Source organism: Dipodomys spectabilis, unplaced genomic scaffold, assembly GCF_019054845.1.
Source record: "Dipodomys spectabilis isolate Male_0828 unplaced genomic scaffold, ASM1905484v1 ptg000693l, whole genome shotgun sequence".
Taxonomy (NCBI): Eukaryota; Metazoa; Chordata; class Mammalia; order Rodentia; family Heteromyidae; genus Dipodomys; species Dipodomys spectabilis.
The window spans coordinates 480437-507557 of record NW_024871370.1 but is presented as its reverse complement, the minus strand read 5'-3'; the positions used below and the strand labels follow the sequence as shown (position 1 = coordinate 507557).

Sequence of the window (27121 nt, the reverse complement as noted above, 5' to 3'; positions counted from 1 at the left end):
TGTGCATGAGATGGAGGCCTGTGAGCGTCCGGCCAAGACCAGGAGCCTGCCGGCCTCCCCCTACGAAGAGTTTCACAAGGACACTGAGGAGGTCATCTGTCCTCCTGATCTGATTTTAGACCTGAGTAACAGCGGTCTGAGTCATGTTGGAGAGGCCTTCAAAATCCCCAACCTTCAAGTAAGTGGCCAGGTCCTAAGGTGTTGCACAATGCCGTGAGATGAAGTGGCCTGGAAGAGGGCACTGGCCTTGTGTTCCAGGCCTCTGTCTCCTTAGGAGGGATGAATTCTAGACTGAGGCACAGGAAGGGTTCATGGGCTTTCATATGCTGATGATAGCAAAGAGCAATGGAGAAGCAGCACTAGGCAACCCAGATGGATACCTAGCCAGATGGCACCGTCTCTGTCTGCAGATTGCCTTTCTCGACCAAGAAGTCTCAGCCAGAAAACATCCAGATGACCTTTCCTTTTTCCTTTTCTTTTCTACCCCCTCCTTCCCTTCCTCCCTCCCTTCCTGTTTTGAGTCAGGGTCTCACTATATAATTTTAAACGCATTAAGCCCCGCCCCCCAGTGCACTCCTCTCATTAACACCAACATTTAGGGCCACACTACTGGCCTAGGGGCTCCTCACCTGTGTTCCTGTCATGCACATGTTACTTATGAGAAGTAAGTGCTTACAATTTTAACAAAGGGGTCTGGTCAGCCTTAAGCTTCTTGATGCTCTTACACAGGCAGAGGAAGAAGGCGACTCCACTTTAGATTTCACACGGATCTTCATAACGTACGCCTTCCAGAGGACAGGTATCAGTTAGAATTTTATTACCACAACAGAAGTCAGTAGGCAAGGCAGAACATACCGGGCCAGGGCCCCACTGTGAGCTGCAGACCATAGGGGTGAGGGCCTCTATCTGAGCTGTAGACCTAGGGGTGAGGGCCTCTCTCTGAGCTGTAGACCATAGGGGTGAGGACCTCTATCTGAGCTGTAGACCATAGGGGTGAGGACCTCTATCTGAGCTGTAGACCTAGGGGTGAGGGTCTACCTCTAAGCTGTAGACCACAGTGGTGAGTGCCTCCCTCTGAAAGCTAAGTTATGCAGCTGCAGTAGCAATCCCAGCAGCCATAAACAACGCTACCAGACATGCAGACTTGTGAATATAGAAAGAACCTTCCCCTTTCACCCACGCAGACCCCCAACAAAAGCCAGAGAAAGTCTCAGATGCAAAGCATTGGCTGCTCTAGCAGGGAAAGGGAGTTGTGTAATTTTCTAAGCTCATTTACTGGCTTTCAGAGGGACCTGTGGCTTCAAATCTGAACACCAGACTTAGCTCACAGGTAGAAGAAAAGAGAAGGTCTGAAAAGGTGAAAAATCTCCACTAAAGGAACAGGAAGGGCCATGATGGAGGAAAACACACACCTGTGAACGGGGACATTGCCTGCCATGCTCAGGCACACACATGTGTGTGGGGACATGTGCTCATGCATTTCAAGGGTTCTTTCCCTGTATCCATGCAGGGGGCGGCATGCATTTTCATATGCCTGGAGGTGTGTATTTGTGTGTGTGTGTGTGTGTGTGTGTGTGTGTGTGTGTGTGTGTGATGTGCAATCTCATGCACCTGGAAGGCATACATGTATGTACATGGGACAATTGGAGATGTACATGACCGGTGTTTCCATGTACCTGGATATGTACGTGAGCACTTTCTCATGTATCTGGAAGCATGTACTCTGTACCTTAATTGCCACTGCTCTCTAGAGATTATACCAGATGCCAGGAGACAGGTGTGGTGGTTCCCAGAAGCCTACAAGTGATTTTGGTTTGGAAGACAGGGCTGGTAGTTGAATTGGAATTTAGGAAATCATAATGGCTAGCACTTGTGGGCACTTCCTGGTTTTCTGCTCATTTGGTGCTACTCTGCAGCTTAGGTCCCAGACCCTCATCCTACAGGTAAGTCGCGGCACAGAACACATCAAGAACTTGCTGAAGGTTGTATAGCTAATAGTTTTTGAAATCTGACTTTGAGCCCAGACAACCTAGAGTCTGGTCAGTGCTCGTTCCAACTATTTCTAGGGCCCAGCTGAATGTGAATATTGGTGCAAATATGTGTGATCATGCAAATAGATACACAATATAACAACAGCATTAAGTAAGGTATTTTTTAAAATTACCTTTAAGTCAGCCATGGTATGGCTATAAATTACATACACAGTGTTCCACCTTATCCAGAAAGATTAAGTAGAAAATTGAGAAGTGATTAATGCTTTAATAGCTTATTACAATCTGTTGTTAGTTTTACTAGTTATTGTTCTTACTGTGCGAAGTATGTAAGTTACACCTTATACTGGAAACAGTGTCTTCCAGTGCTCTGTGGTCCCAGCACCCGCAGGAGATGGCTCAGGTCAGCAGTGTGCATACTCCTTTCTCTTATTTATGATGATGACGTAAACTTCTGCTGTGATGATGTGTCATGCTCTGGAATGATCATTTCTAGGGTTATTTGATGTGGCTGTTCCTCCTAAATTGTGCCACAGCAAATCTCTCAAGAGCCTCTGTCCTTGAGTCTTGCAGGCTTAGACTGAATCCCTGGCTTTAGTCGTGATTTCTGACTATTCACTGCCAGGGCTTCTGAGAGTCATGATGGCTTCCTGTGGCAGGAAGAAGAAACTGGAGGTTAAAACCTCAAGATGCTTGATGTGGAGGCGATGTGTGTGCAGTCCCTCGCAGCTCTGAAAGTGGCGATATGTGTGCTGTCCCTCGCAGCTCTGAAAGTGGCTTTTCCCCCTGCCCAAGGTGTGCACGTTGTGTCTGCTGTTTTAGCTCCTTAAGTGTAAAACTTTTCTGTGTGATGTCTGTAGTTGTGGTTGTCAGCAGGCCTTTTGCAGTGTTCTTGACATAGCCATTTCAGATGCAGCTGCTAACAGCACGTTCTGGTTCCCCTCTTGTGGAAGCAACTGTACCTGCAGAGAAACGCCCTGTGCACCATCCCTGGGGACTTCTTCCAGCGGCTGCCCAGCCTGACCTGGCTTGACCTTCGCTTTAACAAGATTAGAGTGCTTCCCGTTGGGATCGGATCTCATAAGTAAGTGGTGGGGTTTTCTTTCTAGATCTTAAGAAAGCATTGTTTCAAAGTGCCTAATTCCGGGTCCCTGGCAGCATGGCTTCTCTTCGGCAGTAAAGCAGCAGGTTTTTAGATTTCTTTTTTTTTGGGGGGGGGCGGTCGTGGGGCCTGAACTCAGGGTCTGGGCGCTGTCCCTCAGCTCTTCAGCTCAAGGCTAGCACTCTACCACTTGAGCCGCAGTGCCACTTCCGGCTTTTTTTCTTTTTTGCTTATGTGGTGCTGAGGAATCGAACCCAGGGCCTCAGGCATGCAAGGCAAGCGCTCTACCACTGAGCCACCTTCCCAGCCCCAGCAGCAGGTTTTTGAGGAATCGAACCCAGGGCCTCAGGCATGCAAGGCAAGCGCTCTACCACTGAGCCACCTTCCCAGCCCCAGCAGCAGGTTTTTAGAGTCAGCTGTCCCAAGCGCGCCCAGCAGAGCCGCCGTGATGCTGGCTCTGGGGAAGGGGCAGAAGCCAAGCCTTTATGGGGCAGTCCGTGCAGGTTTTGTGAGCTCTGATTCCATCTGACTCACTCTGCCTGCAGGTCAGGAGTTAAATCCAGCCACTCAGTTCCTACAGGCCCCCATAATTTGGAAAATAATGGGAAATCCTCTTTTTGGAAAGCTGGAAAGGCCTAAGCCAAGAGGTGTACTTGGCCACACCTCCTCCCTCAGATTCTAAGGATGCCCTTGCTGTCCTACCCAAGAGCAGAACTCTGTCCATTCTTGAAAGCCTCTCCCAGAGGCTGGAGCCTCTGTGGAGTCTGCCTCCTTTCCTGAGCCCACCCTCCAATACGTCCTCCTGTGCCAGGGCTTCTCAGCCCTCAGAAGCCATAGTGCAACAAATGCTTAGACCCTCCCTCGCGTCAGCGCGCCTGGGCTGGTGGAAGAGCTTGTGCCCAAGCCCTGGGAGAGGGCAGGGTTGACACAGAGGCCAGGGTGGAGAAGCGGAGCAGGATGATGCAGAAGGAGGCCAAAGAGTTGGAATCTGTGTTCTCAACTTGGGAATTTGTTTGCAAAGAACTAGCAAGTTCCAGGAAGGCTGGAATGTAAGGGAGTAGAGCTGGACTTGGCCTCTGATCACTGAATGGAAGCCACTTTGTAATCCCTGAAGGAGGCCGTGGTCAGGCTGGATCTCCGGGCACTGACACAGGGAGAAGAGAGGTCTCCAGGGTGATCACCACATGACAGTAGCCTAAGCCCTATGCAGGGAGGCACAGGGCCCTTCCCCTGGGTTCCATGTGCTGTCTTACAACATTATTAAAAGGGAGACTAGGCCGGGCGCCGGTGGCTCACGCCTGTAATCCTAGCTACTCAGGAGGCTGAGATCTGAGGATCGTGGTTCAAAGCCAGCCCGGGCAAGAAAGTCCGTGAGACTCTTATCTCCAATAAACCACTAGAAAACTGGAAGTGGTGCTGTGGCTCAAGCAGTATAGTGCTCGCCTTCAGCTGAAGAGCGCAGGGACAGCGCCCAGGCCCAGAGTTCAAGCTCCACGACCAACAAAAAAAAGGGAGACTATTTTGCCATTCAGAGCTGTGAAGTGGCTACTCCTGTGGTTGCTAGTTTGAGCAGCTAGAGTCTCTTCCAGGAGCCCTAGGTACCTTGAGTGAGTCTTGAATGGACCCTTGGGCACCAGGCATATGTGCGGCTTCCTGCTCAGCCAGCTGGGTGCGGGCGCTGTCCAGGAGGCCCCATCTCCTAGGCCTCCCACTGTCAGTGTCCTCTGGCTGGGAACTGAGTTTTCCCTGCCCAAAATTCTTTCAGCCTCAGCACTCACTTCTAGAGAGCAATTACTACAAAGAGTAAAAATAAACTAAAGCCTACTCCTGTAAACACCACTTCTTCCTGAAATAAGCAGTCAGAGCAGCTGCTTTGCGGTGTTCAAGACTCAATTTATCACCCATTCTATCAGAATTGGATCAGCTTGCTGAGAGCTACAACATATCAATTAAAAACTTTAAGGAATTATGCCTTATTAAAGTCTTAAATGTAAAAAGTACAAAACAATGACAATGTTGGTGTTCTCCCTCTCTCCCTGTCCTGGATGTGAGATTTGCCTGGCAGAGGAGGTTTTTGAAAGGTGGATGGAGGTCTTTTGCCTTCTGAGGCACACAAGCTCCGTGCATTGTGTAGATCAGATGCAGCTGAGAGTCAGTGAAATGGAACTGGCAGTGAGCAAACTTTGCGTTGCAGACAGCACACAATGAATTAGCACTCAGAAATGGATCATTTAAGGTGTACACAAGAATATTCTAGTGTATCATTGCAGCATTGCCTACAGTAGGAAAATCTCCTGCCTGCTTCCAATTTAATATTGGTAAATGTTTTACCATTTCCCCTGCCAAAAAACCCACAAACCCAGACCTGGGTCAAGCCCATCCTTCTCCCTTACCTAGGAGAAGCCCAGGGCTGCCCCCCTCAGGGTCTGGGAGAAGCCCAGGGCTGCCCCCCTCAGGGTCTGGGGGACCTGTTCATCTTAAAGTGCTGTCTCCAACTTTTGGGCTATTTCCTTATGAACAAAGATAAGTGAGTGAAGTAGCAATCATGAACAGTCTCCTTCAGAATTTCATTCTTTAAACATGTCAAATAGTAAGAAGACTTGGAGAAATGAGTTAATGGTCCCACAGTGAACAGAAAGTGGGTGTGAGCTTTACCCACAGCCCTGGGACCCCGGGGGACTGGTGTGCCCAGCACACCTGTTGTGCGGCAGAGCAGCCCCGGAGCGGCCGCCCCGCCCTCGTGGTGAGGGGAGCAGAGTGTCAGCAGTTGCCCCTCAGTGCTGTGTGGCCTGGAGCCGCAGGAGCTGTGCCCTGGAGGAGGTGCTCTCACCGGAGGGGAGGGGCGGGTGCCGGCTTGAGTGGGCTGTTTATGACAGACGTCGGCCCAGGACCTCTAAGAAACAAAGAAAAGAGAACCAGATCATTAGTCTTTAGAATTAACTGTGAAAAATAAGAAGCCAAGTAGCATAAAGGTGCCGGAGGGAGTTGACCTGGAAATAGTTGACCCGTGCAGAGTTAGCATGTCCATTTATCTGTGCTGTCCAGCTATTTTATATATACTCCATATGGATGCTAAGTTTTCTAAGGGTTGTTACTAGGTAGAGAAAGATGGGATCCAGGGTCATACATGCTCCAGAAACACTATCCTGACTGCACTCTTGGCCTGAGTCTCCAGTCCTGGGGGTAGACAGCTGGCCCCTGGGGGAGTGGACATACTGCCCAGAGAACTCCCAAATGCTTCTGATAGCTGCTTCTCAAAGACCATCTTGAAATACTAGCATTGCCTCTAGTGTGTCCCAGGAAAAACCACCAACTGTGAGGTCTGAACAGAGATGGGGAGCCCGCCAGGGGGCATGCAACAGGCCTTGGATTTGCACCCAGGATCTACTGGTGACGTCCAGAGACATTAGTGGCCATCACTCTGGGGCTGGGGTGCCACAGGATATCCTCCAGGTGTGGGAAGTTCAGAATGAAGAGCTGCTGGGCCTCTGGCCCTAGTAACCCCAAGGCAGAGTGAGCCTCCTGGAGTCCCGAGACACACTCCTATAATGTACCTTACCAAACGACCCATCAGAAAAGACAGATGAAAAAAATCACCATAACTGTAGAGATGGTCACTTAATTTTCTGCCTCTGAAATTATTTTTGTTTTGTTTTGAAGGCATTTGAAAACTTTGCTTTTAGAAAAAAATCCTATCAAAACGTTACCTGTGGAGCTGGGTAAGTGCTGGAGTAATTAGATAAGTGATCTCGCCGCACTGGAAGTTTCTAGGCCTTATGACAGAAGTGCTATCAGTATTGCAGAACCAGCCACACGGCGGCGGGTGGGCGGTGTTTGGGGGTCGAGTGGCTCCTGCAGTTACACATGTTGCCCGTGTGGAAGGTGCACGTGTACGTGTGTGTGACAAGTGGTGAGAATGTAGAGCTCTGTGTACAGCAATCTGTCTCCCCTGGTGCTACTGGTCACAGCGTGGGTCACACCCCTTGGGCCTGTGTGCTTTTCCTGGAGCCCCAGAGCCTTGTCTGAGCACCCTCTTTCAGAGTGTTAATAAGTTGAGTCTGGGCCCCTGTACCCCTGGTTGGGGTGTGTGTGTGTGTGTGTGTGTGTGTGTGTGTGTGTGTGTGTGTGTGTGTGTGTGTGTGTGTGTGTGTGTGTGTGTGTGTGTGTGTGTGTGTGTGTGTGTGTGTGTGTATGGTTTGTCCACATGACTGTGTAACATAATTTGCTCGTTTGTGTGCATTTTCCTGTCTTTGAGGAGGAAGATAACTTTCTCTATTTTGCATTTGAATTGTCTCTGTTTTCTGTTCTTTGTTATTTGTGTCTGCTTCATTTGGATTTGATTTTCCATATTTTCAAGCTTAATTGAGTTGAAAGCTTGGGTTTTGATTTTAAATTGTTCTTTTCTAATGTGTATTTACAACTACAATATTGCCCTACATACTGCCTTAGTATTTTCCTCCTGTTTTGACTTGCAAGTGATTTTATCATACAGATGAAAATGTTCCTGATATAATCACTTCATTGGGCTATACATGAGTATGCTGTTTAATTTATATAAAAAATAAAACAAAAAGCAGACTTTCCAACTATCTTCTGTAGTAATGTTCCCTTTAGTCACCATTTTAAAGTCAGTCTGGATTTTAGAAAAGCAAAATCTACATACGACCTGGAGCAATGTATTAAACCACAGATAGCTTGAATAGGTTGAAAGGGAACGCATAGAACACAGGCTTTGCCGGAGGAAATGTGGCACAGTGGCAGGGGCTGCAGAGCCTGGTGTCCGGCGCTTCCTCCGCGGCTGTCAGCAGCCCTTCATCTCACATCGGGGCCTTCTGTCTCCTGGACACATGCCGTCAGTGCCATTCTGTCCCATGGGTGCTGGAACATTCTGTGACCTCGGCATTGTATTCCGTCGGCCAGGGACACTGACGTCAGGTGTTAGCCTGTCACTGTGGAGTGTTCGCTTCCTTCTGTCCTCTGTCCTCAGACACTCGTGTGTCACCTGGGTGGCTCTGTCGTCAGACACTCGTGTGTCACCTGGGTGGCTCTGTCATCAGACACTCGTGTGTCACCTGGGTGGCTGTGTCGTCAGACACTCGTGTGTCGCCTGGGTGGCTGTGTCATCAGACACTGGTCTGTCACCTGGGTGGCTCTGTCATCAGACACTCGTGTGTCACCTGGGTGGCTCTGTCCTCAGACACTCGTGTGTCACCTGGGTGGCTCTGTCATCAGACACTCGTGTGTCACCTGGGTGGCTCTGTCCTCAGACACTCGTGTGTCACCTGGGTGGTTCTGTCGTCAGACACTCGTGTGTCACCTGGGTGGCTCTGTCATCAGACACTCGTGTGTCACCTGGGTGGCTCTGTCCTCAGACACTCGTGTGTCACCTGGGTGGTTCTGTCGTCAGACACTCGTGTGTCACCTGGGTGGCTCTGTCGTCAGACACTCGTGTGTCACCTGGGTGGCTCTGTCATCAGACACTCGTGTGTCACCTGGGTGGCTCTGTCGTCAGACACTCGTGTGTCACCTGGGTGGCTGTGTCGTCAGACACTCGTGTGTCACCTGGGTGGCTCTGTCGTCAGACACTCGTGTGTCACCTGGGTGGCTCTGTCATCAGACACTCGTGTGTCACCTGGGTGGCTGTGTCATCAGACACTCGTGTGTCACCTGGGTGGCTCTGTCGTCAGACACTCGTGTGTCACCTGGGTGGTTCTGTCGTCAGACACTCGTGTGTCACCTGGGTGGCTCTGTCATCAGACACTCGTGTGTCACCTGGGTGGCTCTGTCCTCAGACACTCGTGTGTCACCTGGGTGGCTCTGTCGTCAGACACTCGTGTGTCACCTGGGTGGCTCTGTCGTCAGACACTCGTGTGTCACCTGGGTGGCTCTGTCATCAGACACTCGTGTGTCACCTGGGTGGTTCTGTCGTCAGACACTCGTGTGTCACCTGGGTGGCTGTGTCATCAGACACTCGTGTGTCACCTGGGTGGCTCTGTCGTCAGACACTCGTGTGTCACCTGGGTGGCTCTGTCATCAGACACTCGTGTGTCACCTGGGTGGCTGTGTCGTCAGATACTGGTCTGTCACCTGGGTGGCTCTGTCATCAGACACTCGTCTGTCACCTGGGTGGCTGTGTCATCAGACACTCGTGTGTCACCTGGGTGGCTCTGTCGTCAGACACTCGTCTGTCGCCTGGGTGGCTCTGTCATCAGACACTCGTGTGTCACCTGGGTGGCTCTGTCATCAGACACTCGTGTGTCACCTGGGTGGCTCTGTCGTCAGACACTCGTGTGTCACCTGGGTGGCTGTGTCATCAGACACTCGTGTGTCACCTGGGTGGCTCTGTCGTCAGACACTCGTGTGTCACCTGGGTGGCTCTGTCGTCAGACACTCGTGTGTCACCTGGGTGGCTCTGTCCTCAGACACTCGTGTGTCACCTGGGTGGCTCTGTCATCAGACACTCGTGTGTCACCTGGGTGGCTCTGTCCTCAGACACTCGTGTGTCACCTGGGTGGCTCTGTTGTCACTTCTGCCTCTCAATCTTGCTGTGTCTCATGGTCTGTCAGGTCTGTTCTGTCACCCGCTCTGCTCATGGTGTCCTGCCGCTCATGCAGTTAGAACTGTTGTCACTTAGACGCAGCCAGCATCATTCTGTCTCTAAGGTGCTGCTCATGGAAAATAGGATGGTTTTCATTTATGCTCCTCAGAGAAGATAGATAACTGTCCTCAAATTCGGAAGATAGATAACTGTCCTCAAATTCGGAAGATAGATAACTGTCCTCAAATTCGGAAGATAGATAACTGTCCTCAAATTCAGAGTCTTTTTCCCTCTCGTTTCCAAAAGGCTACTAAGGCTGTCTAGTAATTTTTTTGGCACAGTCTTTTTAGTTTTCATTTATTAAAAAAATGGTTTCTGTGTGTCTGTGAGTTTTTTTTTTTTGGTTCAGGGTTTTTTTCTGGGTTTTTTTTGGTGGTTGTGGGGCTTGAACTCAAGACCTTGGCACGATCCCTGAGCTCCTTTTGCTCTACCACTTGAGCCACAGCGCCACTTCTGGTTTTCTGGTGGTTGAGATAAAAGTCTTATGGACATTCCTGCCCAGGCTGACTTTGAACCATGATCCTCAGATCTCAGCCTCCTGAGTAGCTAGGATTACAGGCATGAGCCACTGGTGCCCAGTGAGGAGGTCTCTTTTTTAATTTGGGGCAGACACACTTTCCTTCACACTTTTGGACATAGTTGTCATAGTCACTTTAGAATTCTTACCTACCAAGCTATTTGGTCTCAAGGTAAGTTTACCTTGACATGAAGGTGGCTTTACCCTATATCTCTTGTTTCTCCCAGATAATTTCTGTTTTGTTAGCATTCCTCATTTGTTACCATTTTATTCTATTGTCCTCTAATTCTTCAAGCATCTCTTGTCATCTCTCTGGACATATTTATAATGTGCATACTAGGCATTGGGGCCTGCCCTCAGACAGTTCCTATTGGTGCCTCCTGAGTTCAGGCCACATACCGCGCCTTTCCTTTGCATGTCATGTCATTTTGGGGTTACAAATAGACATTTTAGGTCATATAGAAGCTTTGGTCTATGAATTTTACCTGAAGGTTTTCCTGTCATTTAATTTTACTTATTTTTCATAACTAGCTTGTTCTTGGCCTGTCTTCCTTTGCAGTCTTCCTTCCTTCCTTCCTTCCTTCCTTCCTTTCTTTCTTTCTTTCTGTCTTTCTTTCTTTCATCAGTTGTGGGCCTGAACTCTGGGCCTGGCCACTGTCCCTCAGCTTGTCAGCTCAAGGCTAGCGCTCTACCACTTAAGCCACAGCTCCACTTCCAGCTTTTCCTGCTGGAAAAGGCAAGCACTCTATCACTGAGCCACCTTCCCAGCCCCTCTGCAGTTTTTGAAAAGCAAGATGTCCATGATCCCTTCTTATATCAAATACCGGGGGAGTCATTTTGAGACATGAAAGTTGTTGCCTCCTTCCCACGATTGCATTCATTCTGTAGACGAATGCAGAGTTGAAGCCGCTCTTCTCCCGTGCAGGGAGTGTGTCCACACTGAAATCGCTGAACTTGAGACACTGCCCTCTGGAATTCCCTCCTCAGCTGATTGTGCAGAAGGGCTTGCTAGCCATCCTGACCTTCCTACGGATGTGTGCGGTGGATCGCCGCTCTACAGATGCAGCTCCTCCAGGTTTGTAGACAGTTGTTTACTGCCAGTTGCACAAAAACCAAAGTGAGAGGTTTTAGGATTGGGGCAGAGCGTGGTGGTGTCACAGAGATCCAACTCTTCCCTGCTGAGCTCATGTGGTAAACACAAGTCCCCAGGCCGGCCGGAACTCTCCAGTGTCATGTGCTCTGTTTACGATGCAGTGTCTGTGTAAGGAAGAGGCGTGTGAGGGCTGTACAAGCATGTGAGACGCATGTACACAGCATCAGCTCTGACAGACAGGATGGCAGTGTGGAAGAGACTGGATGCCTTGAGCGGGGGTAGTTGATCCCATGAAAGGCCACACTCTAAGGCAGGAGTGAGGATCTGGACCTGTCCTGTGGAGGTCAAGTGCAGGGCCTTTGGACAGCCTCTGGGATCTTGTCATGCACCATCATTAAAGATACCATGACAGACCCCAATGTAGGAACACTCTGGAAGCTAATCTGTGTTCTTACCTCCAAGAGGAAGCATTGAGGTCAGTTCCCAAGTGGAGGAAGTGTAGGGATAGAAAGGTCAGAGGGGGGAGATGACAGTGAGGTTCTCCGTTCACCCTGCCCCTTGGCTCCCACTAGCCTGGCGTGCCCACACCTGTCTAGGCCACACCCGTCCTGGCCACACCCCTCCAGGCCACGGCTCTGAGTGTCTGCCTTTCCCTGAGCAGTTAATCAGCCCGCGTCCCCAGGAGGGGGAGAGACACCCCACAGCTCGAGACCGTGATGAATGAGCTGTGGCCTCTGTTCCCTCATAGTTCACATAGCTCTGAGGTCTCCAGTAGCTAACAAAGCAGGCCCAAAGCAGTATCTTACACCTATTGATTGCTGTAGAAGGTTACCCCAAATAGAACTGTGTGAGGAGGCCAAGCCTTCAAGCACTGTGTCCGTGCCCTGCCTGGTGTGTGACAGCCTCCAGGGCCCGGGATGGGGTGCTGCCCCCTGCACACCCCTCCCCTGGAGGACCGGGATGGACAGTGCCACCTCAGCACCTTACTAAAGGACAGGTGTCGGGTTGATGGGTTGGTCTTGGGCTAAGACGATGTTTACTCCACCAGAGGCCGCACCGGTTAAGAAGACAGTCCTCAGTGAGCTTCCAGCCCTCGGAGTGGCCCCACCCCAGGACCCCGTGTCTGCCAAACAAGCCGTCAGTCTGCCCGAGGCTGTGCAGAAGGAGAAGGATAGCTTCCTCCCACCTGTTGACAGGCAGGACCAGGACCAAGTGTCCATACACTCCTTAGAACACTGGCCAAGCAAGGAGGAGATCCGGCGCTTCTGGAAGCTGAGGCAGGAGATTGTGGAGAATGGAAAAGCCAATCTTGCTGGGAACCAGCTCCTGCCAGTCGAGCTGCCTCCCAACATCCAGGCGACACTGAAGACCAAGGAGAGGGACTACCCACCACCCAGGGACGTGCTCAGGTAGGACGCACGGGGGCTTGGCAGAGTCGTAATTATCTTAGAACCCAAGGTCCGAGTTTAAGCTGCTCCTGTGGATTCTCCTACTTGGGTTTAGCATGGCAGCAGACCAGAGAACAGGTCCAACAGAGACCACTGGGAGAGGCATCTCTTGGGTAGTGTGTGGAAAGCACATACATCCAGTGTGTCTGCGAGGGAAGGGACGGCGGGTAGGTCTCTATAACTAGTATGGGAGAGAAGGGGAATGTTGCCACCCCATGAGCTGGCTCGCACCCTCTCGAGGGGAGTGTCATGAGGTCCCTGGGGATCGCAGCAGTGTCCTGGGAGGTGGAGATCTCAGAAGCGGCCAGGGCACATCCTGGCGCTCAGGGTGGCAGGAGCAGCTCTGCAGCCACCTCCGGTGCGCGATGTCAGGAGGTCACTGCGCGGGGAGGGGCCGAGGGGCAGGCGGTAAGAAGGCAGGCCGAGAGGTGGCCAGTCCATTCAAACATAAAAACCCTTGGAGCATCACTGACAGGTTACAGCCTAGTGACCACTCTCAGAGCCTTCCGTGGGCTTCCGGCACCCGTGTGGCTCTCAGGGAGCAAAGTCACCTGCCCAGCGTGCAGGAACACGCCAGCCTGCCATCTAGAAGCCTCCCTCCTCCCTCCCCCCGTGATGCACAGTAATGGCGGCTGACTTGAGTCAACTGCAGTTAGCTCAGTAGCAGCACTTACCAGGCTGTCGCCCTGCCCAAGTCACGGTGGTTGGTTTGGGTGGTGTGGGGGGTGGGGCAGCCAGGCCCCAGGGCTGCAGCCTGCAGTGATTTAAGGAGCTCTTTTCCTACGGCCTTGCAGGGCAGCAGCGGACGGGCTGTTCAGGGCATGGTGTCCTGCCAGTCTGCCCAGGATCGCACTGCTTTCTGAATTAACACAAATACAGTGGCTTTTGATGGGAAGCTAGTCACAATCCCTGTGCAGTTGACCCACAGCCTTGCTGTTAGATTGTTGATTAATTGGTCACATGAAAACACGGGGTCCTTATGGGGTCTCCCAAAGAAGTCACTTAAGAACACCCTGTGCGTTCAGGAGTACTCACTTGCGAACGTTTCGGTTTGAGGAGGAAGACTGCCCCCTTCAAGAGCATCTTCCCAGCCCTCACATCACATTACCAAGCGGCCATGGGAGGGAGAAGACTGGAGGAGAGTCGCGTGTTCAGGGAGATCCAGGAAAAGCAGACCCTGGTGGAGCAGCGGAGAAGGTGCGTCTGCGGAGGGGGCGGGCCGTGGGGGCAGCAGCGTCTGCGGGGGGGGGGGGGGGGAGAGGATGGGGCCGTGGGGGCAGCAGCGTCTGCGGGGGGGGGGGAGAGGATGGGGCCGTGGGGGCAGCAGCGTCTGCGGGGGGGGGGAGAGGATGGGGCCGTGGGGGCAGCAGCGTCTGCGAGAGGGGGGTGGGGGGTGGGAGGGGATGGGGCCGTGGGGGCAGCAGCATCTGCGGGGGGGGGGGTGGGGGAGAGGGCCGTGGGGGCAGCAGCGTCTGCGGGGGGGGGTGGGGGAGAGGGCCGTGGGGGCAGCAGCGTCTGCGGGGGGGGGGTGGGGGAGAGGGCCGTGGGGGCAGCAGCGTCTGCGGGGGGGGGGGGTAGAAGGGGATGGGGCCGTGGGGGCAGCAGCGTCTGCGAGGGGGGGGTGGGGGTGGGAGGGGATGGGGCCGTGGGGGCGGCAGGGTCTGCGGTGGGGCTGTGGGGGCAGCAGCGGGGGGGACATGGGGCACAGCGTCTGGGGAACATGGGGGCAGCATCTGCCAGGGGGTGGGGGGAGGGGGCCGTGGGGGCAGCGTCTGGGGGTCCATAGGGGCAGCAGCGTCTGTGGGGGGGGCTATGGGGGCAGCAGCGTCTGTGGGGGGGGCTATGGGGGCAGCAGCGTCTGTGGGGGGGGTGGGCGGAGGGGGCTGTGGGGGCAGCAGCGGGGGGGACATGGGGGGCAGTGTCTGGGGGACCGTGGGGGGCAGCATCTGCTGGAGGAGCAGGGGGGAAGGGGCCGTGGGGGCAGCGTCTGGGGGTCCATGGGGGCAGCAGTGTCTGCGCGGGGGGCAGGGGGAAGGGGCCGTGGGGCAGCAGCGTCTGGGGGAGCGGTGGGGGGCAGCCTCTGCCGGGGGGGGGCTGGAGGGAGGGGGCCGTGGGGGCAGCGTCTGGGGGACCGTGGGGGGCAGCATCTGCTGGAGGGGCGGGGGGGAGGGGGCCGTGGGGGCAGCGTCTGGGGGTCCATGGGGGCAGCAGTGTCTGCGCGGGGGGCCGGGGGGAGGGGGCCGTGGGGGCAGCGTCTGGGGGTCCATGGAGGCAGCAGCGTCTGGGGGAGCGGTGGGGGGCAGCCTCTGCCGGGGGGGCCGGGGGGAGGGGGCCGTGGGGGCAGCGTCTGGGGGTCCATGGAGGCAGCAGCGTCTGGGGGGGCCGTGGGGGGCAGTGTCTGGGGGGCGGGGGAGGGGGCCGTGGGGGCAGCAGCACTGTGCCCGTGGTTCGTGGTAGCTAGCTTGTTGGGAGGTGGCTCAGGCTCCATCTTCAGTGTCCACTGTGTTCTACCTGCTGGCCGTGCTGGCCGCGAGCTTCACCCGGCTGCCAGCCCAGCTGCTGGCCAACACGGACCATGTCCACAGTGTCCTGGTGCTCTCCCCTTGCGTGTGCTCAGCCGGGCGTGGGTCCCGGCAGGCACTGGGGAGACGGGAAGAGCCAGGGCAAACTCAGTGTCTGGTCCCTTTGCAAGCTCCTTGGGGCTGGCCAGCCCCACACACACCGACCGCAGCTTTCCTCCTAGCTCTGGCAGACTCCTCTTTCATGATGGGCCACAGATCTGGGATGGCCAAGCCATGCTGAGACCTGGGCTCTGCCCTACCCTGGACTTCCTGCCTCTCTCCTTCTGAGGTCTGGCTGTGAACAAACCCTTATGAAGGGTCTGTGGGGTGCATGTCGCTTCCCGGGGGCCTGAGCAGGACAGACTGCTTGTGAGGCGGCATCTGTCAGAGGCCGGCTGACCTCTGAGCTGGACACACTCGTGGCTGTTTGTCTTTCTTCAATTAGTACTTGGAGTACAAACAGCAGATAAAAACTCACCTCAGTCTTGAGACCTTGTCAGTGTCTCCTGGGCAGCTCGGGAGGCCTGCTATGCGCTTCATGCTTGGGGCACAGCCCCCTGGGGCTGCTTCTGGTCACGGTAGGTCCCTCCTGCCCCGTGGATGGAGAGACGGCAGACTTGGTGTCTGGGGACCGACTGGAGGAAGCCGGGGATAACGGTGTACTGGAGCTGGGCTCCAGAGCCCGCTGGGCAGCTTGGGGAGACACTGCTTCCCTCTGGACCTCCATGCTGGAGCCCAAGGAGAATGCTGTCAGGTGTGAGGACATCAGTCAGGAGCTGACCCCAACAAGGCAGAGCCTCTGACCCTGCAGAGTGACACTCAGGAGGTGCGCGGCAGGCCCAGGGCGGATGGGCCGGGGACAGAGCCTGGACACCTGTGAAGGGGCAGCAGGCAGAGGCTCCCCTGGGGGCATGGTGGGTGCCGGCCACAGGGGCTGACGGCAAATAAGGAGTTGTTCCAATAGGTAGGGGCGCTGAGGCCACGATGGTGATAGGCAAGGTCTTATCCTGCCCCTAGCCACACTGGACCGTTGAGGGACTTGCTCTGGTGGGTGGGCCGCCTCCCACCGACCTGCAGCGCCAGGGCCACCACAGGAGGCCGGGGAGGAAGGGGGCGCCTGCCTGGGGCTCTGTAAGGCGGAGGCAGCGAACTGTCCCGCAAAGTCTGCTTGTGAGTGAGCGTCTTTCCAGCCTTGCGTGCCCCAGGGCTGCGGTGCAGCACCCATAGCCTGGCCCACTCCCTCCAGGGCGGTCAGCGCTGTGCCCGGCTCTGGGCACTGGGGCTGGAGGCACCCTGCCGCCTTGGCCAGCTGTTAGCTGCTGATGGCAGCACACGCAGACACACAGAGTGTCTTGGCTTGGGATCTGCAGCTCCTAACTCTGCCTAAAATGTGTGGGGAATCTGAGAGGAAGGCTTGCTCGCCCTGCTCAGTGCTGCCCTTCAGGGGCTGGGCAGACAGGGGGAAAAGCTGTCTGGGAAGCAGAGATTGACAGATAGGAAGCCTTATAAACTTTGCTTGAAGCTGTGCACAGCTTGGGACTTCCATATGACTGATGTTTCCTCTAGGGATAGAAGGACGCTGCAGGAGTGGAGAGAGCAGGCCCAAATGAAGAGGAGGAAGCAGCCCAGCGTTCTCTTGCCTCTGCAGAGGAACCTGGTATGTTGTCTAGATGGTCCTGCTGGACCTGCCTGTGTGAGGACCAGGTGCCGGGCAGGGCTCGCTCGCCGTGTCTCCACGGCCAGGGTCTGCTGTGTACAGGGCCCGCCCTGTCTCCACGGCCAGGGTCTGCTGTGTACAGGGCCCGCCCTGTCTCCACGGCCAGGGTCTGCTGTGTACAGGGCCCGCCGTGTCTCCACGGCCAGGGTCTGCTGTGTACAGGGCCCGCCCTGTCTCCACGGCCAGGGTCTGCTGTGTACAGGGCCCGCCCTGTCTCCACGGCCAGGGTCTGCTGTGTACAGGGCCCGCCGTGTCTCCACGGCCAGGGTCTGCTGTGTACAGGGCCCGCCGTGTCTCCACGGCCAGGGTCTGCTGTGTACAGGGCCCGCCGTGTCTCCACGGCCAGGGTCTGCTGTGTCTCCACGGCCAGGGTCTGCTGTGTACAGGGCCCGCCGTGTCTCCACGGCCAGGGTCTGCTGTGTACAGGACCCGCCGTGTCTCCACGGCCAGGGTCTGCTGTGTACAGGGCCCGCCGTGTCTCCACGGCCAGGGTCTGCTGTGTACAGGGCCCGCCGTGTCTCCACGGCCAGGGTCTGCTGTGTACAGGGCCCGCCCTGTCTCCACGGCCAGGGCCCGCCGTGTCTCCACGGCCAGGGTCTGCTGTGTACAGGGCCCGCCGTGTCTCCACGGCCAGGGTCTGCTGTGTACAGGGCCCGCCGTGTCTCCACGGCCAGGGTCTGCTGTGTACAGGGCCCGCCGTGTCTCCACGGCCAGGGTCTGCTGTGTACAGGGCCCGCCGTGTCTCCACGGCCAGGGTCTGCTGTGTACAGGGCCCGCCGTGTCTCCACGGCCAGGGTCTGCTGTGTACAGGGCCGGCCCGCCGTGTCTCCACGGCCAGGGCCCGCCGTGTCTCCACGGCCAGGGTCTGCTACCAGTAACTCCCACACGACTGCCCCCTGCCCATAGCCCCTGGCTGATGGGGCTGGCTTGCTTGGAGCTCACTGCCTGTTGGCTCTGGCCTTTGATGCTGCTCTTGGCTTGCTGAACTGTAGACTCTGAGAAATTAGGTACTCCACAAAGGAGGGGAAGAAGGGTTGAAGGGAAAGGATCAAACACTGCTGTGGTATCGCTGTGTTTCCGGTTACTGTCCTGGCATTCCAGACCCGCACCCCAACACTTGGAAGGCCAGTTGCCTGGGAAGCAAGGAGCGTGGCATCGTGACCTTGTCCCTGGCCCGGGGGCTAGGCATCCCTGGGACAGCACCCTTATTTCCCCTCAAGCCTCTCGGAGGCTTGCCCAGTGGGGCACGGTGGTGAGCAGGCTGATGGGTCCTTGGGCATGGGGTGGGCAGGGTGTCTGTGGACTGGTCGCGGATAGAGCTTCAATATTTGCCCTTGAGGAAAGGCTCCCTGACTAGACCTAAGCTTGTGACCCCTTAGCTGGGAAGGTCCCCAAGGGCGTGCTCTGACTGTCTTGACCTTGGCCTTTACTCCTAGCAGCAGGTGCCAGGCGGGGCTGCATCTCAGGTAAGCTTGCACAGGTTGAGACGTTAAACATTTTGTGTCACACTAATTTTTGACCGATAGAAAGTTGCAGGAGCAGTGCCGAGAGCTCCATATGCTCTTTGCCCAGCTTCTCCAGGGGATGTCTTTCGTGACCACCGAGTGGAACCCCAGTGGCGTCCATGGTGGTAAGCTGTGAGGACGCCGTCCTCGGCTCCTCTGGCCTGGCCCTTGTGGCACACAGTCCTGGTGTCCCCACAGTGTCTGCAGCCCCACGTGGTCCTGTTTGCCCTGCCTCTCCTGACCCGACGCCCCGAGCAGCCTGCCTGGCCGCTCTGTGCAATGTCTTGCTGGATGTCCTCTTTCTCCAAGCCACCTGTGGCCGGTCCGTCCTGACCCACCAAGCGCTGTTCTCCCCCAGGGCTTGCTGCCTTCCCTGGGCGCCGAGCAGGCTCGCCGCTCTGCCTGGCAAGAGCGTGTCCCTCCAGGTGGGCCCTCAGGACAGAACATCCTGTCCGGTCTCTGTCACCGAGTCCTCTTACCACCCACCATCCCTAAACTTTGTTCATCCAACCAAAACAATGGTTCGTTAGCTTTAGGAAAAAGAACAAAACAACGGGACCTTTTGCCTTCTGGAATGTCCTGGGAGAGTGGTAGAATTACAAGGTGGATCTAATCAGGCGTTGGTGCTGCCAAGGTCCCTGGCCTCTGCCTGTCTGCCGCCTGACGCGAGGAAAACTAGAAGAAGGAAGGTTGCAAAAGTAAAATCCTGGAATGGCAGGGTGCCATTGGCATCCTAGCTGCTCAGGAGGCTGAGATCTGAGGATTGCAGTTCAAAGCCAGCCCAGGCAAAAAAGCCCCCACGAGACACTTACCTCCAGTTAACCACCAGAAAACTGGAAGTGGATCTGTGGCTCAAAGTGGTAGAGTACAAGAGCTCCATGACAGAGCCCAGGCCATGAGTTCAAGTCCCACTACCAAAAGGAAACAATAATGTGAGTAGATAAAGAGTGTGAGCGTCTTCTGATAGCAGTAGAGAGCTGAGCAAGGCCGCTGCACAGCCACTGAGCACTAGAGGGCGGGTCTCAAAGCTGCAGCTGACTTTCCATCTGTCCAGCAATAGAGGAGACACGGTTTCCATGTAAGACTCATTTCGGGAATAAACTGTTCCCGTTCTATCCCTGAGAAAGTCCTCTTTAGGAAGAAGCAGGAGACACCGAGAGCAGGTGCTGTTTGGGAGAGAGGGGCCGGGAGGGGCTGTCATCCCGCGCTGCGGCCTTGAGTGGCCAGGCTTCAGGGTGGCAGAGCCATCTCGGCCTCTGCTGGCCATGGGCGGCACCCGTGCCACCGTCAGAGCCAAAGCCTAGGTAAATCACCATTGCGTATGTAACAATTAACACTATCCTGTCACTTCCAGGACTCAAAATATGTGTCCAATTAGATACTCTTAAGAATGCTTTCCAGGGGCCCGGCAAAGTGGCTGAAGTGGTAGAGTGGGGCTTAAACTCTGAGTTCAAGCCCCAGTACTGCCGAACAAACAGCCACCACCACAACAAAGAGGGCTTCCAGAGTGAAATGTGGCTATTCTCACCAGAAAGGGGAGAGTTTAAATGTCATAGGTGTCAACAGCTGAAAAATAGTTTAAAACCAAAGTATGTGGCTAGCAGAACTGCCGAGCTGGATCTCACATCTACTGACTTGAGGGGAGCGGAGAACATGATTGAAGGTTAAACTCATAAGGAATCTGCTCAGGAAGTATAATGCCTATATATTTTAGATTTATACCCCCCAAAACCCCTCAAAAGGATATAACCCTTCAAAAATACTGCTAGGACACAGGAGTCAGGAGGGAGGAGGGGGCAGAGGCCGGGAGGGAGGGGGCAGCCAGGCAGTAGAATCCCTGTGGTCAGCATGCTGGAGGCAGCCACAGTAGGCCCACATCAGATGCCATTAGTTACAGATTCCCTTTGAGGTGTGGCTGGTGCGCCTCCAGTCGCTGGCCAAGGCCGCAGTCCAAGTATGTAAGAAGATGTCGGTGTCTATATGTAAAAATGACTATAAACTGATATCGAGAACTCTGAGATTCTTCATAGGAAAATAAGCAGAGGAGGTGACAGGCAGGTGGCGAGAGGAAGTACAGGGCTGTGAGTGCATGTGTGCACGCTGTGTGATGGAATGGCTGCCGGAGGGAGGCAGCGGTGAGCGGGTGGGGTGCGCCCAGGGAAGTCCAGGCCTTGGCAGCCGCAGCTTCCTGCAAAGCCTTCTCATCCGAGCCTGCCTGCACCCTGAGCACCTTGGAGAACCGTCCACCATTTAGCAGAGATCAAGGCTATTAGGTCAAACATACTTAGGAAGAAGGATGAGTATTTGTGTGTTTCAGAACTGTTTGCAGAGGCGGGCACCCAGGAATAAAACTAGGATTCACATTAGAGCAGCCGTGGGCTGAGGGGAAGAGAGCTTCCGGTTTATGCTGGCTCCTGCAGTTGGGCACAGGGACAGGAGAGGGCGCCAGGGCCCTTTGTGTGTGGCTGCTGTGGCCACTGCAGCGGGGCCTGGGCGGCCACAGCCAGCCCTGCAGCCTGGCTCCCGCAGTGCCCGCCCGCCAGGCCCTGGCTGCCGGAAGCCCCCCCAGGGCTGGGTGCCGAGTGGGAGCCTTCGGAGCCATTGCCTGACTGCAGAACCGTGTCTCTGTGCTCCACTTGGCTGTGGAGCCAGCAGCGTGCCAGCGACCTCTGTGTGTGCCATGGCATGCTCGACATTCCCACGGGAATGGAAAGCTTGGCACGGGGCCCTGGGCAGCTGCTGCCTCTGCTCGCGCCGTGCCACGCTGCCCACGTTCCACAGCCACGCACCCACTCTGATTCTCATTAGGGAGCGGGCTACGGTTTGTAGTAATAGTAAAGCATGTCTTATCGGGCCTCTTCCCAAATAATGTTTTTAAGATTTAAGCCAACTCGATGTCTGACCGTGAGCTAGCAAGCTGTTTCTTTCTGCTGGAGTGGGGGAGGGCTGGGTCAGTCCTGCCTTGCTGACGGTGCATCAGCTCGCCCAGCCAGCAGACACTTCATCCTGGCTTGCGCGGGCCCTAGCAGCCGAACGGGGTGCATACAGGAGAAGGGTACGGTGCTTCGTTGCTAGACGAGGCCCTGGCACTGGTGACCCACCTAGAGGGAGTGGCAGATTGAACAGTGCCCGACGTCGCCCATGCTGCCCCTTCCAGATCGCAGACGGGAGGAGCTCTGGCAAAGGTTCACTGCCTCTCCACATCCCGTACCTGCCACAAGCCCTGTTTAGATTATGCACCAACCCTGCAGTCCCCATGCAAACAAGCACGTGCAGCTATGCACACACATGCTTACATCCATACAGACCCAAAGCTCCCAAGGCCAAGGCAGAGCTGGCTCTCTAGCTCAGCCACTGTGGGCCGCAGTGAGCAGCACTGGCTGCTACCCCCTCGGTGCCTTTGCCTAGCGCCTCACGTCTGGGTGTCTGCAGAAACAGCCCCTGCGGGAAGCTGGCTCGTGTGCTGTGGAGGGCACGGAGGGACCAGACGAGAATGTGTTCGGGAGTGGCTCAGCAGAGCAAGGAGCCCCCAGAGGCAGGGAGTCGGGGCAGTACCGAGCAGGACTAGCGGAGCCCCGATGTGGGGCAAAGCTGGCTCCGTCTGGGGGCACTCACAGATGGGGTAGAGAGGCTCCAGATGTGGCAGAGCCAGGGACCAGCAGCTGCCCAGCCACAGCCTGTGTTGGTGGGCGGGACGGGGCAGGGCTAGTGAGCAGGGAGGCCTGAGTTTATGCACCAACCAAAGCTGGGTGAGGAAGTCAGACCAGGCAAGCATGTCTGGTAGGCAGACACCTGGGTGACATCACGGGTCAGGAAGAGAGCACCCTGAGCGTCTTGCCTGCAGCGCTCGCCGCAGCTTGTGAGGACTCTGTCCACCCCCAGGACGCTCCCACACCACCACATCGGGCGTGGGCAGGGCCACTACAGAAGCCTTGTAGAGAGGAGGAGGGGCATCCACGGCAAGGGGCCGTGGCAGTGCTGAGAGCCGGCTCCACCTCTGTCGGCCCAGCGCTGGGCCTCAGACATCCGCCTGTGTTCCCGGCACATTGGGCACTGTCTGCTGTCCCTTGGGTTACGACGGTTTCTGTGGGGAGCTGCAGTGGTCCCTGGCCGGTGATCTTTGCAGGCAGACTCACCGAGTACAAAGCTTCTCCTTCCTTTCTCGCCTGTTTGTGTCTCCTGTATTAGCTTGAAAATTCATGATCTAAAATTTTGGCCACAACTGTGGAGGACTGTTGTCAGTAATGTAGCTTATGTGAGCCATATGGCTGCCTCAAGCTCACGGGAGGGTCCCTCCCTCTGGGCTTCCCTCTACCCAGCAGGAGCGGTCGGACAGCCCCTGGGAACTGGGCAAGCCAGGTGTGCGGTGAGGGTGCCGGCATCAAGCGTGACCCCTCTGGACAACCACTGGCTGGCCTTCGGGTTGAGAACCACTTGATGCACCTGGTACACGTGCTCAGGCAAAAGCCTTCCCTCGGAAGACATCTTCTCCATTTTCCTAGGTGGCATCCAAGATCTCATTGAGCACAAACCTCGCAAATCAGGGGCAAGTTCCAACTAACCCACTTGAGAGGATGAAACACAGGAAGGAGAAACCCATGCAAGAGAGCACAGACACTAAGTATGCTGAGTGCCCCAAAGGGCCCTCGATGTGCTGGGAGTCGGGGCCCTCCCCCGGGGGACCTGGGAGTCGGGGCCTCCACCTTGGGGCTTCCTGTAGCCAACCTCTGCCAGGTGACCACCGGGACTTAGAAGGCTACCTGGGCCCTCTGCAGGTGCCCTGACCTGCCCCAGCTCCTCTGTCCCTAGCTCTGCCCCCAGTCCCCAGCCCTGGTCTTCCTGGACCTGATCTCAAGACTCGGTGTCTGTCTTTCTTAGCCATGTGACCCCGGCCATAGGCATGCAGACACTCTAGGCAGAGCTGGCAGGTTGCTAGACATGTAGGGCTGTTACACCGAGACGTTAGCTGGCCGGTGGAGAAGTGGGGCACCACCCAGTGATTGGAAGGGGGGGGAGCTCAGGACAGCATGGTCGGGGGTCACAGCGCAGGCGGGGACAGCCAGTGAGGAGGGCTGCTGGCAGCTCAGATCCCACGGCCTGCCCTGCCGTGGAATTCACATTCACTGAGAACACCCGCCCCAGAGGGAGGGAGCAGTTTGCATCCCTTGATTATCTGTTGCTCCGTTTAACCACGTGGTAAAAAAATGTTTTTCACACACAAACATGTTCTTCACGTGTTTGTGTGCCACGTGCAGCATCCTCTGCACCGGTCCCTCTTGGTGGAGCGTGGTACTGCAGCTTTAAAACCACCCGGGCAGCAATGGGAGTGTGGCCGGGGCGAGCCCCACCTCAGCCATGGGGCCTAGGGCCTGTATGCGGCCTGTGGAGAAGCGGTCCACTTTGTCCTGGGTGGGGGCAGGGACGGCCAGACGAGATCCCGCCTCAGGGTTTCTCTGTCCTCAGTGCTGCGAGGCTGGCGGATCTGGAAGAGAGGATTCGGCAGCACATAAAGCAGCTGCAGGCACACAGGAGGCTACAAGGCACCGACCTGCTGCAGGAGGTGAGGACGGCCGTCCAGGACCTGGAGACCGTGAGTGCTGCCGCCTTGTTAAGGAACTTGTCCCCCTCAAAGCACCCTCTGCCACGGGGCTGCATTCACCACAGATGCCCTGGAGTCCTTGCTGGTGAGATGAGATGCTCAGCCGCGTCAGGCCCGCCGCCTGGCCAGGGCCGATGTCCAGCCGCGTCAGGCCCGCCGCCTGGCCAGGGCCAATGTCCAGCCGCGTCAGGCCCGCAGCCTGCCAGGGCCGATGTCCAGCATCACCCCAGCAGCCCCGGAGACAAGGACAGGATGGGGATGGGAACTGGGGTCTTTACTTGAGGTTTCTCAGCCAGAAGACCAGACTAGAGCCCAGGCCTGGCCCTGGGGTTGCTGTTGGGCCAGGGGCTGGGCTGTGGCACTGTGCCCTGTGGCCTCTGCCCCTGTAGTCATGCAGGTTGCAGTGATAGCAAGCTAGCCTCCCTCAGGGTTGTGTGCATTCTCCCCGCCTCCCCTGCTGCCGGCCGGCGGTGGTCAGCATGGGAAGCAGAGGCCTTGCCGACAGACATGGCCAGCCCCAGCCGCAGCCGAGGAAGCAGAGGCCTTGCCGACAGACATGGCCAGCCCCAGCCACAGCCGAGGAAGCAGAGGCCTTGCCGACAGACATGGCCAGCCCCAGCCGCAGCCGAGGAAGCAGAGGCCTCCCAGCAGTGCCCGTCCGCCCTTCTCACAGCCACGGAGTCGGTCCATCCCCCCCCTCCCCCCCCCCCCCGGCCAGCCAGGCCCTTCCGGTGGCGTATCCTCACCAGCATGCCCGCCCCCGTGCGGCCACACGGCTCCTGGCGCTGGGCTGAGGCCGGGGCACCATCCCAGGTGGATGTCCCTGGGCCCTGGCCTCACTGCCCACCTGTGACTCCATGTCTGCCATGCCCACCACCCAGGGTCTGCACAGCCCTCACGCGCCTTGGTTCACGTCACCCCACCAGGATGACAACATGCGAACAAAACCAACATGGACTCCTTGGGCCCCAGAGCCATTCTCTGCTGTAGGCGAGGTGGGCTTTCCCACTGTCCTCTGCATTAGATTCCTAAGTTTTAGCGGGGTACAGGAGCCCCCAGCTACACTTCCTAGCCACCTACAGATGGACACGCGCCGGTGACCATGTTCTGACCAACAGGATGAGAACACACGTGCCCCAGCGCCTGTCTTCTCTCCTCCCAGCCGGAATGCAGACACGAAAGCGAGAGCTGGGGCAGGCGTCGCAGACCCTGAGGTGCAGGCCAGGTTGGAGGGGGAGTGCACGGCTCCACCGCCGGCACGGTTCTCCCAGGGAAACCTCAGAGAAAGGCCTCACTGCAGGGCGCGCTGCGAGCCAGCGGGACCGAGCCAGGGACGCCCAGCCGGGGAAAGCCCTGCGTCCACGGCCTGCTGAGAGAAATTCAGACACAGGACCCGCCCACAGCCGGGGTGCTGCGGGTGGACGGATGAGTCTGTCAAGTTGGACACAGGTGTCAGTCCCACAGCTGGTCGCCCTGTGGCGCCCACCCCGCAGGCCTCACCAGTGTGGGGACCGTGGCCACAGCTGCTTCCTGAGCTCTGAGGAGGGGGTGTTCTCCGGCACGTGCTGGGTGCACAGCCCCACTGCCACCCCGGCCCGAGCTGCCTCTCCAGGCCCTAGGAAGCACTCCAGGCAGGTGCAGCCTGCCACGGCACGGTCGCAGGGGTGGTGGTGGTCTCATGCCCCATCCTGCCAGTGTGGGGAGCCAGAGAGCACAGCGCTGAGACCCAGACTGGCCAGGAAGTGGGCCTGGGCCCAGGGGAGACCCCCATGAAGGCCAAATGAAAAACTGCGTGCCAACGCCGTGAATCATGGCAAGGCGCCATGAAGGCCACGCCCAGCTCGCCCAGAGGATGGCTTTGTGGTACAGAGTGACAAAAAAAATGGTAAAACTTAAAAGACCAACGGATGAAGGTGAAAATAGAGGCAAGATTTAAGAAAGAAAAACCCTAGAGGACTGATCCAAGAGGCCAGCATTGCAGGTGGGCGAAGGTCATCAAAAGCAGAAGGCACACACACACCCAGCCCGGAGCCCGCTGTGTGTCCCAGCAGCCTCTTGGAGCAGGCAGGAATCTGCCCGCCACCAGGGATTGTGCAGAGCAAAGGCCTGAGCAGAAATGCTCCCTCCCTCACAGTGTTTCATTGGGAGCCATTGTAGGATACATCTTGCCATGAAAAGGGAAGTGGCCAGGAGAGGAGCCCAGGGCTGCTCTCAACAAATGACAAGAACACACAAAAAAGTAAAGCTTCTGAAAGGAGGCAGAGACTGAGAGTTTGCTGAATCAATAGCAAATACTGTTTATCCTACGATACAGTGAAATTCCGGGACCTACTGCTGGGCTGTGGCTTCATCAAGCAGGAGGCCCAGGAGACGGGGCTGGAGAGGCGGTTGGGGAGCTGAGCTCCTGAGGCCCGCGCCTGCTCCCTGGCACTCCACTCTGCCCAGTCAGCTGGACAGCATGGGATGGATGGGAGACAGGAAGCACACACGTGACTCAGGCCCAGGCCTTCCTCCTCTGGGCCTGGGTGCCGCAGCATCCTGGCTCGCCTGCTCCCCAGGCCGTGGCCGGGAGAGGGCGGGGGGGGGGGGTTGGCACAGAGCTAGAGGGACTCTGTTCACACAGTCTGGGGCTAGCTGGGGACACCGAGGTAAGTGGCCCACAGTTGTTGTCCGTGGGCAGCGGGATAACATGAGACCAGGCTGGGACAGCCTGCACAGTCCCCCCAACAAGGGCCGTGCCAAGATGTGGCCTGTTGGGCGCCCCGTGCGCCGACTCTTGGTTCCCCAGCTGTGGGCCTTGGGGCCCGCCTGCCTCATGTTCAACCCTCCTCTTTCCCACAAAGGCCAAGAAGCTGCAGGAGGAAGTGATGAAGCTGAAGCAGGAGTCGACCTTGAACAAAGGGCACTAGCTCTCGACGCTCGTAGAAGCTATTCGCTTCACTCACCAGAACCGCAACTTCAAAGTATCTATTTTGACAGAAAGTAGTATG

General features: G+C 56.5%; 1 protein-coding gene across 1 annotated transcript; it reads left to right on the top strand.

The window, feature by feature from the left end:
* On the top strand, positions 1-27121 carry Lrrc27 (leucine rich repeat containing 27). The gene is made up of 10 exons (XM_042672302.1): positions 1-178; positions 2945-3075; positions 6754-6812; positions 11134-11283; positions 12350-12710; positions 13806-13946; positions 16877-16967; positions 23035-23307; positions 23952-24122; positions 26975-27121. The coding sequence occupies exons 1-10, from the start codon at positions 11-13 to the stop codon at positions 27038-27040; spliced, it is 1611 nt and encodes a 536-aa protein (XP_042528236.1). The 5' UTR covers positions 1-10; the 3' UTR covers positions 27041-27121.

Bases quoted from the DNA above. Each gene is read 5' to 3' on its own strand.
- Lrrc27 (XM_042672302.1), top strand. From the start codon at position 11: ATGGAGGCCTGTGAGCGTCCGGCCAAGACCAGGAGCCTGCCGGCCTCC. The intron at 3,076-6,753 runs GTAAGTGGTGGG...TTTGTTTTGAAG, and splicing joins GTTGGGATCGGATCTCATAA to GCATTTGAAAACTTTGCTTT. The intron at 23,308-23,951 runs GTGCCCTGACCT...GGGTGGGGGCAG, and splicing joins GCTACCTGGGCCCTCTGCAG to GGACGGCCAGACGAGATCCC.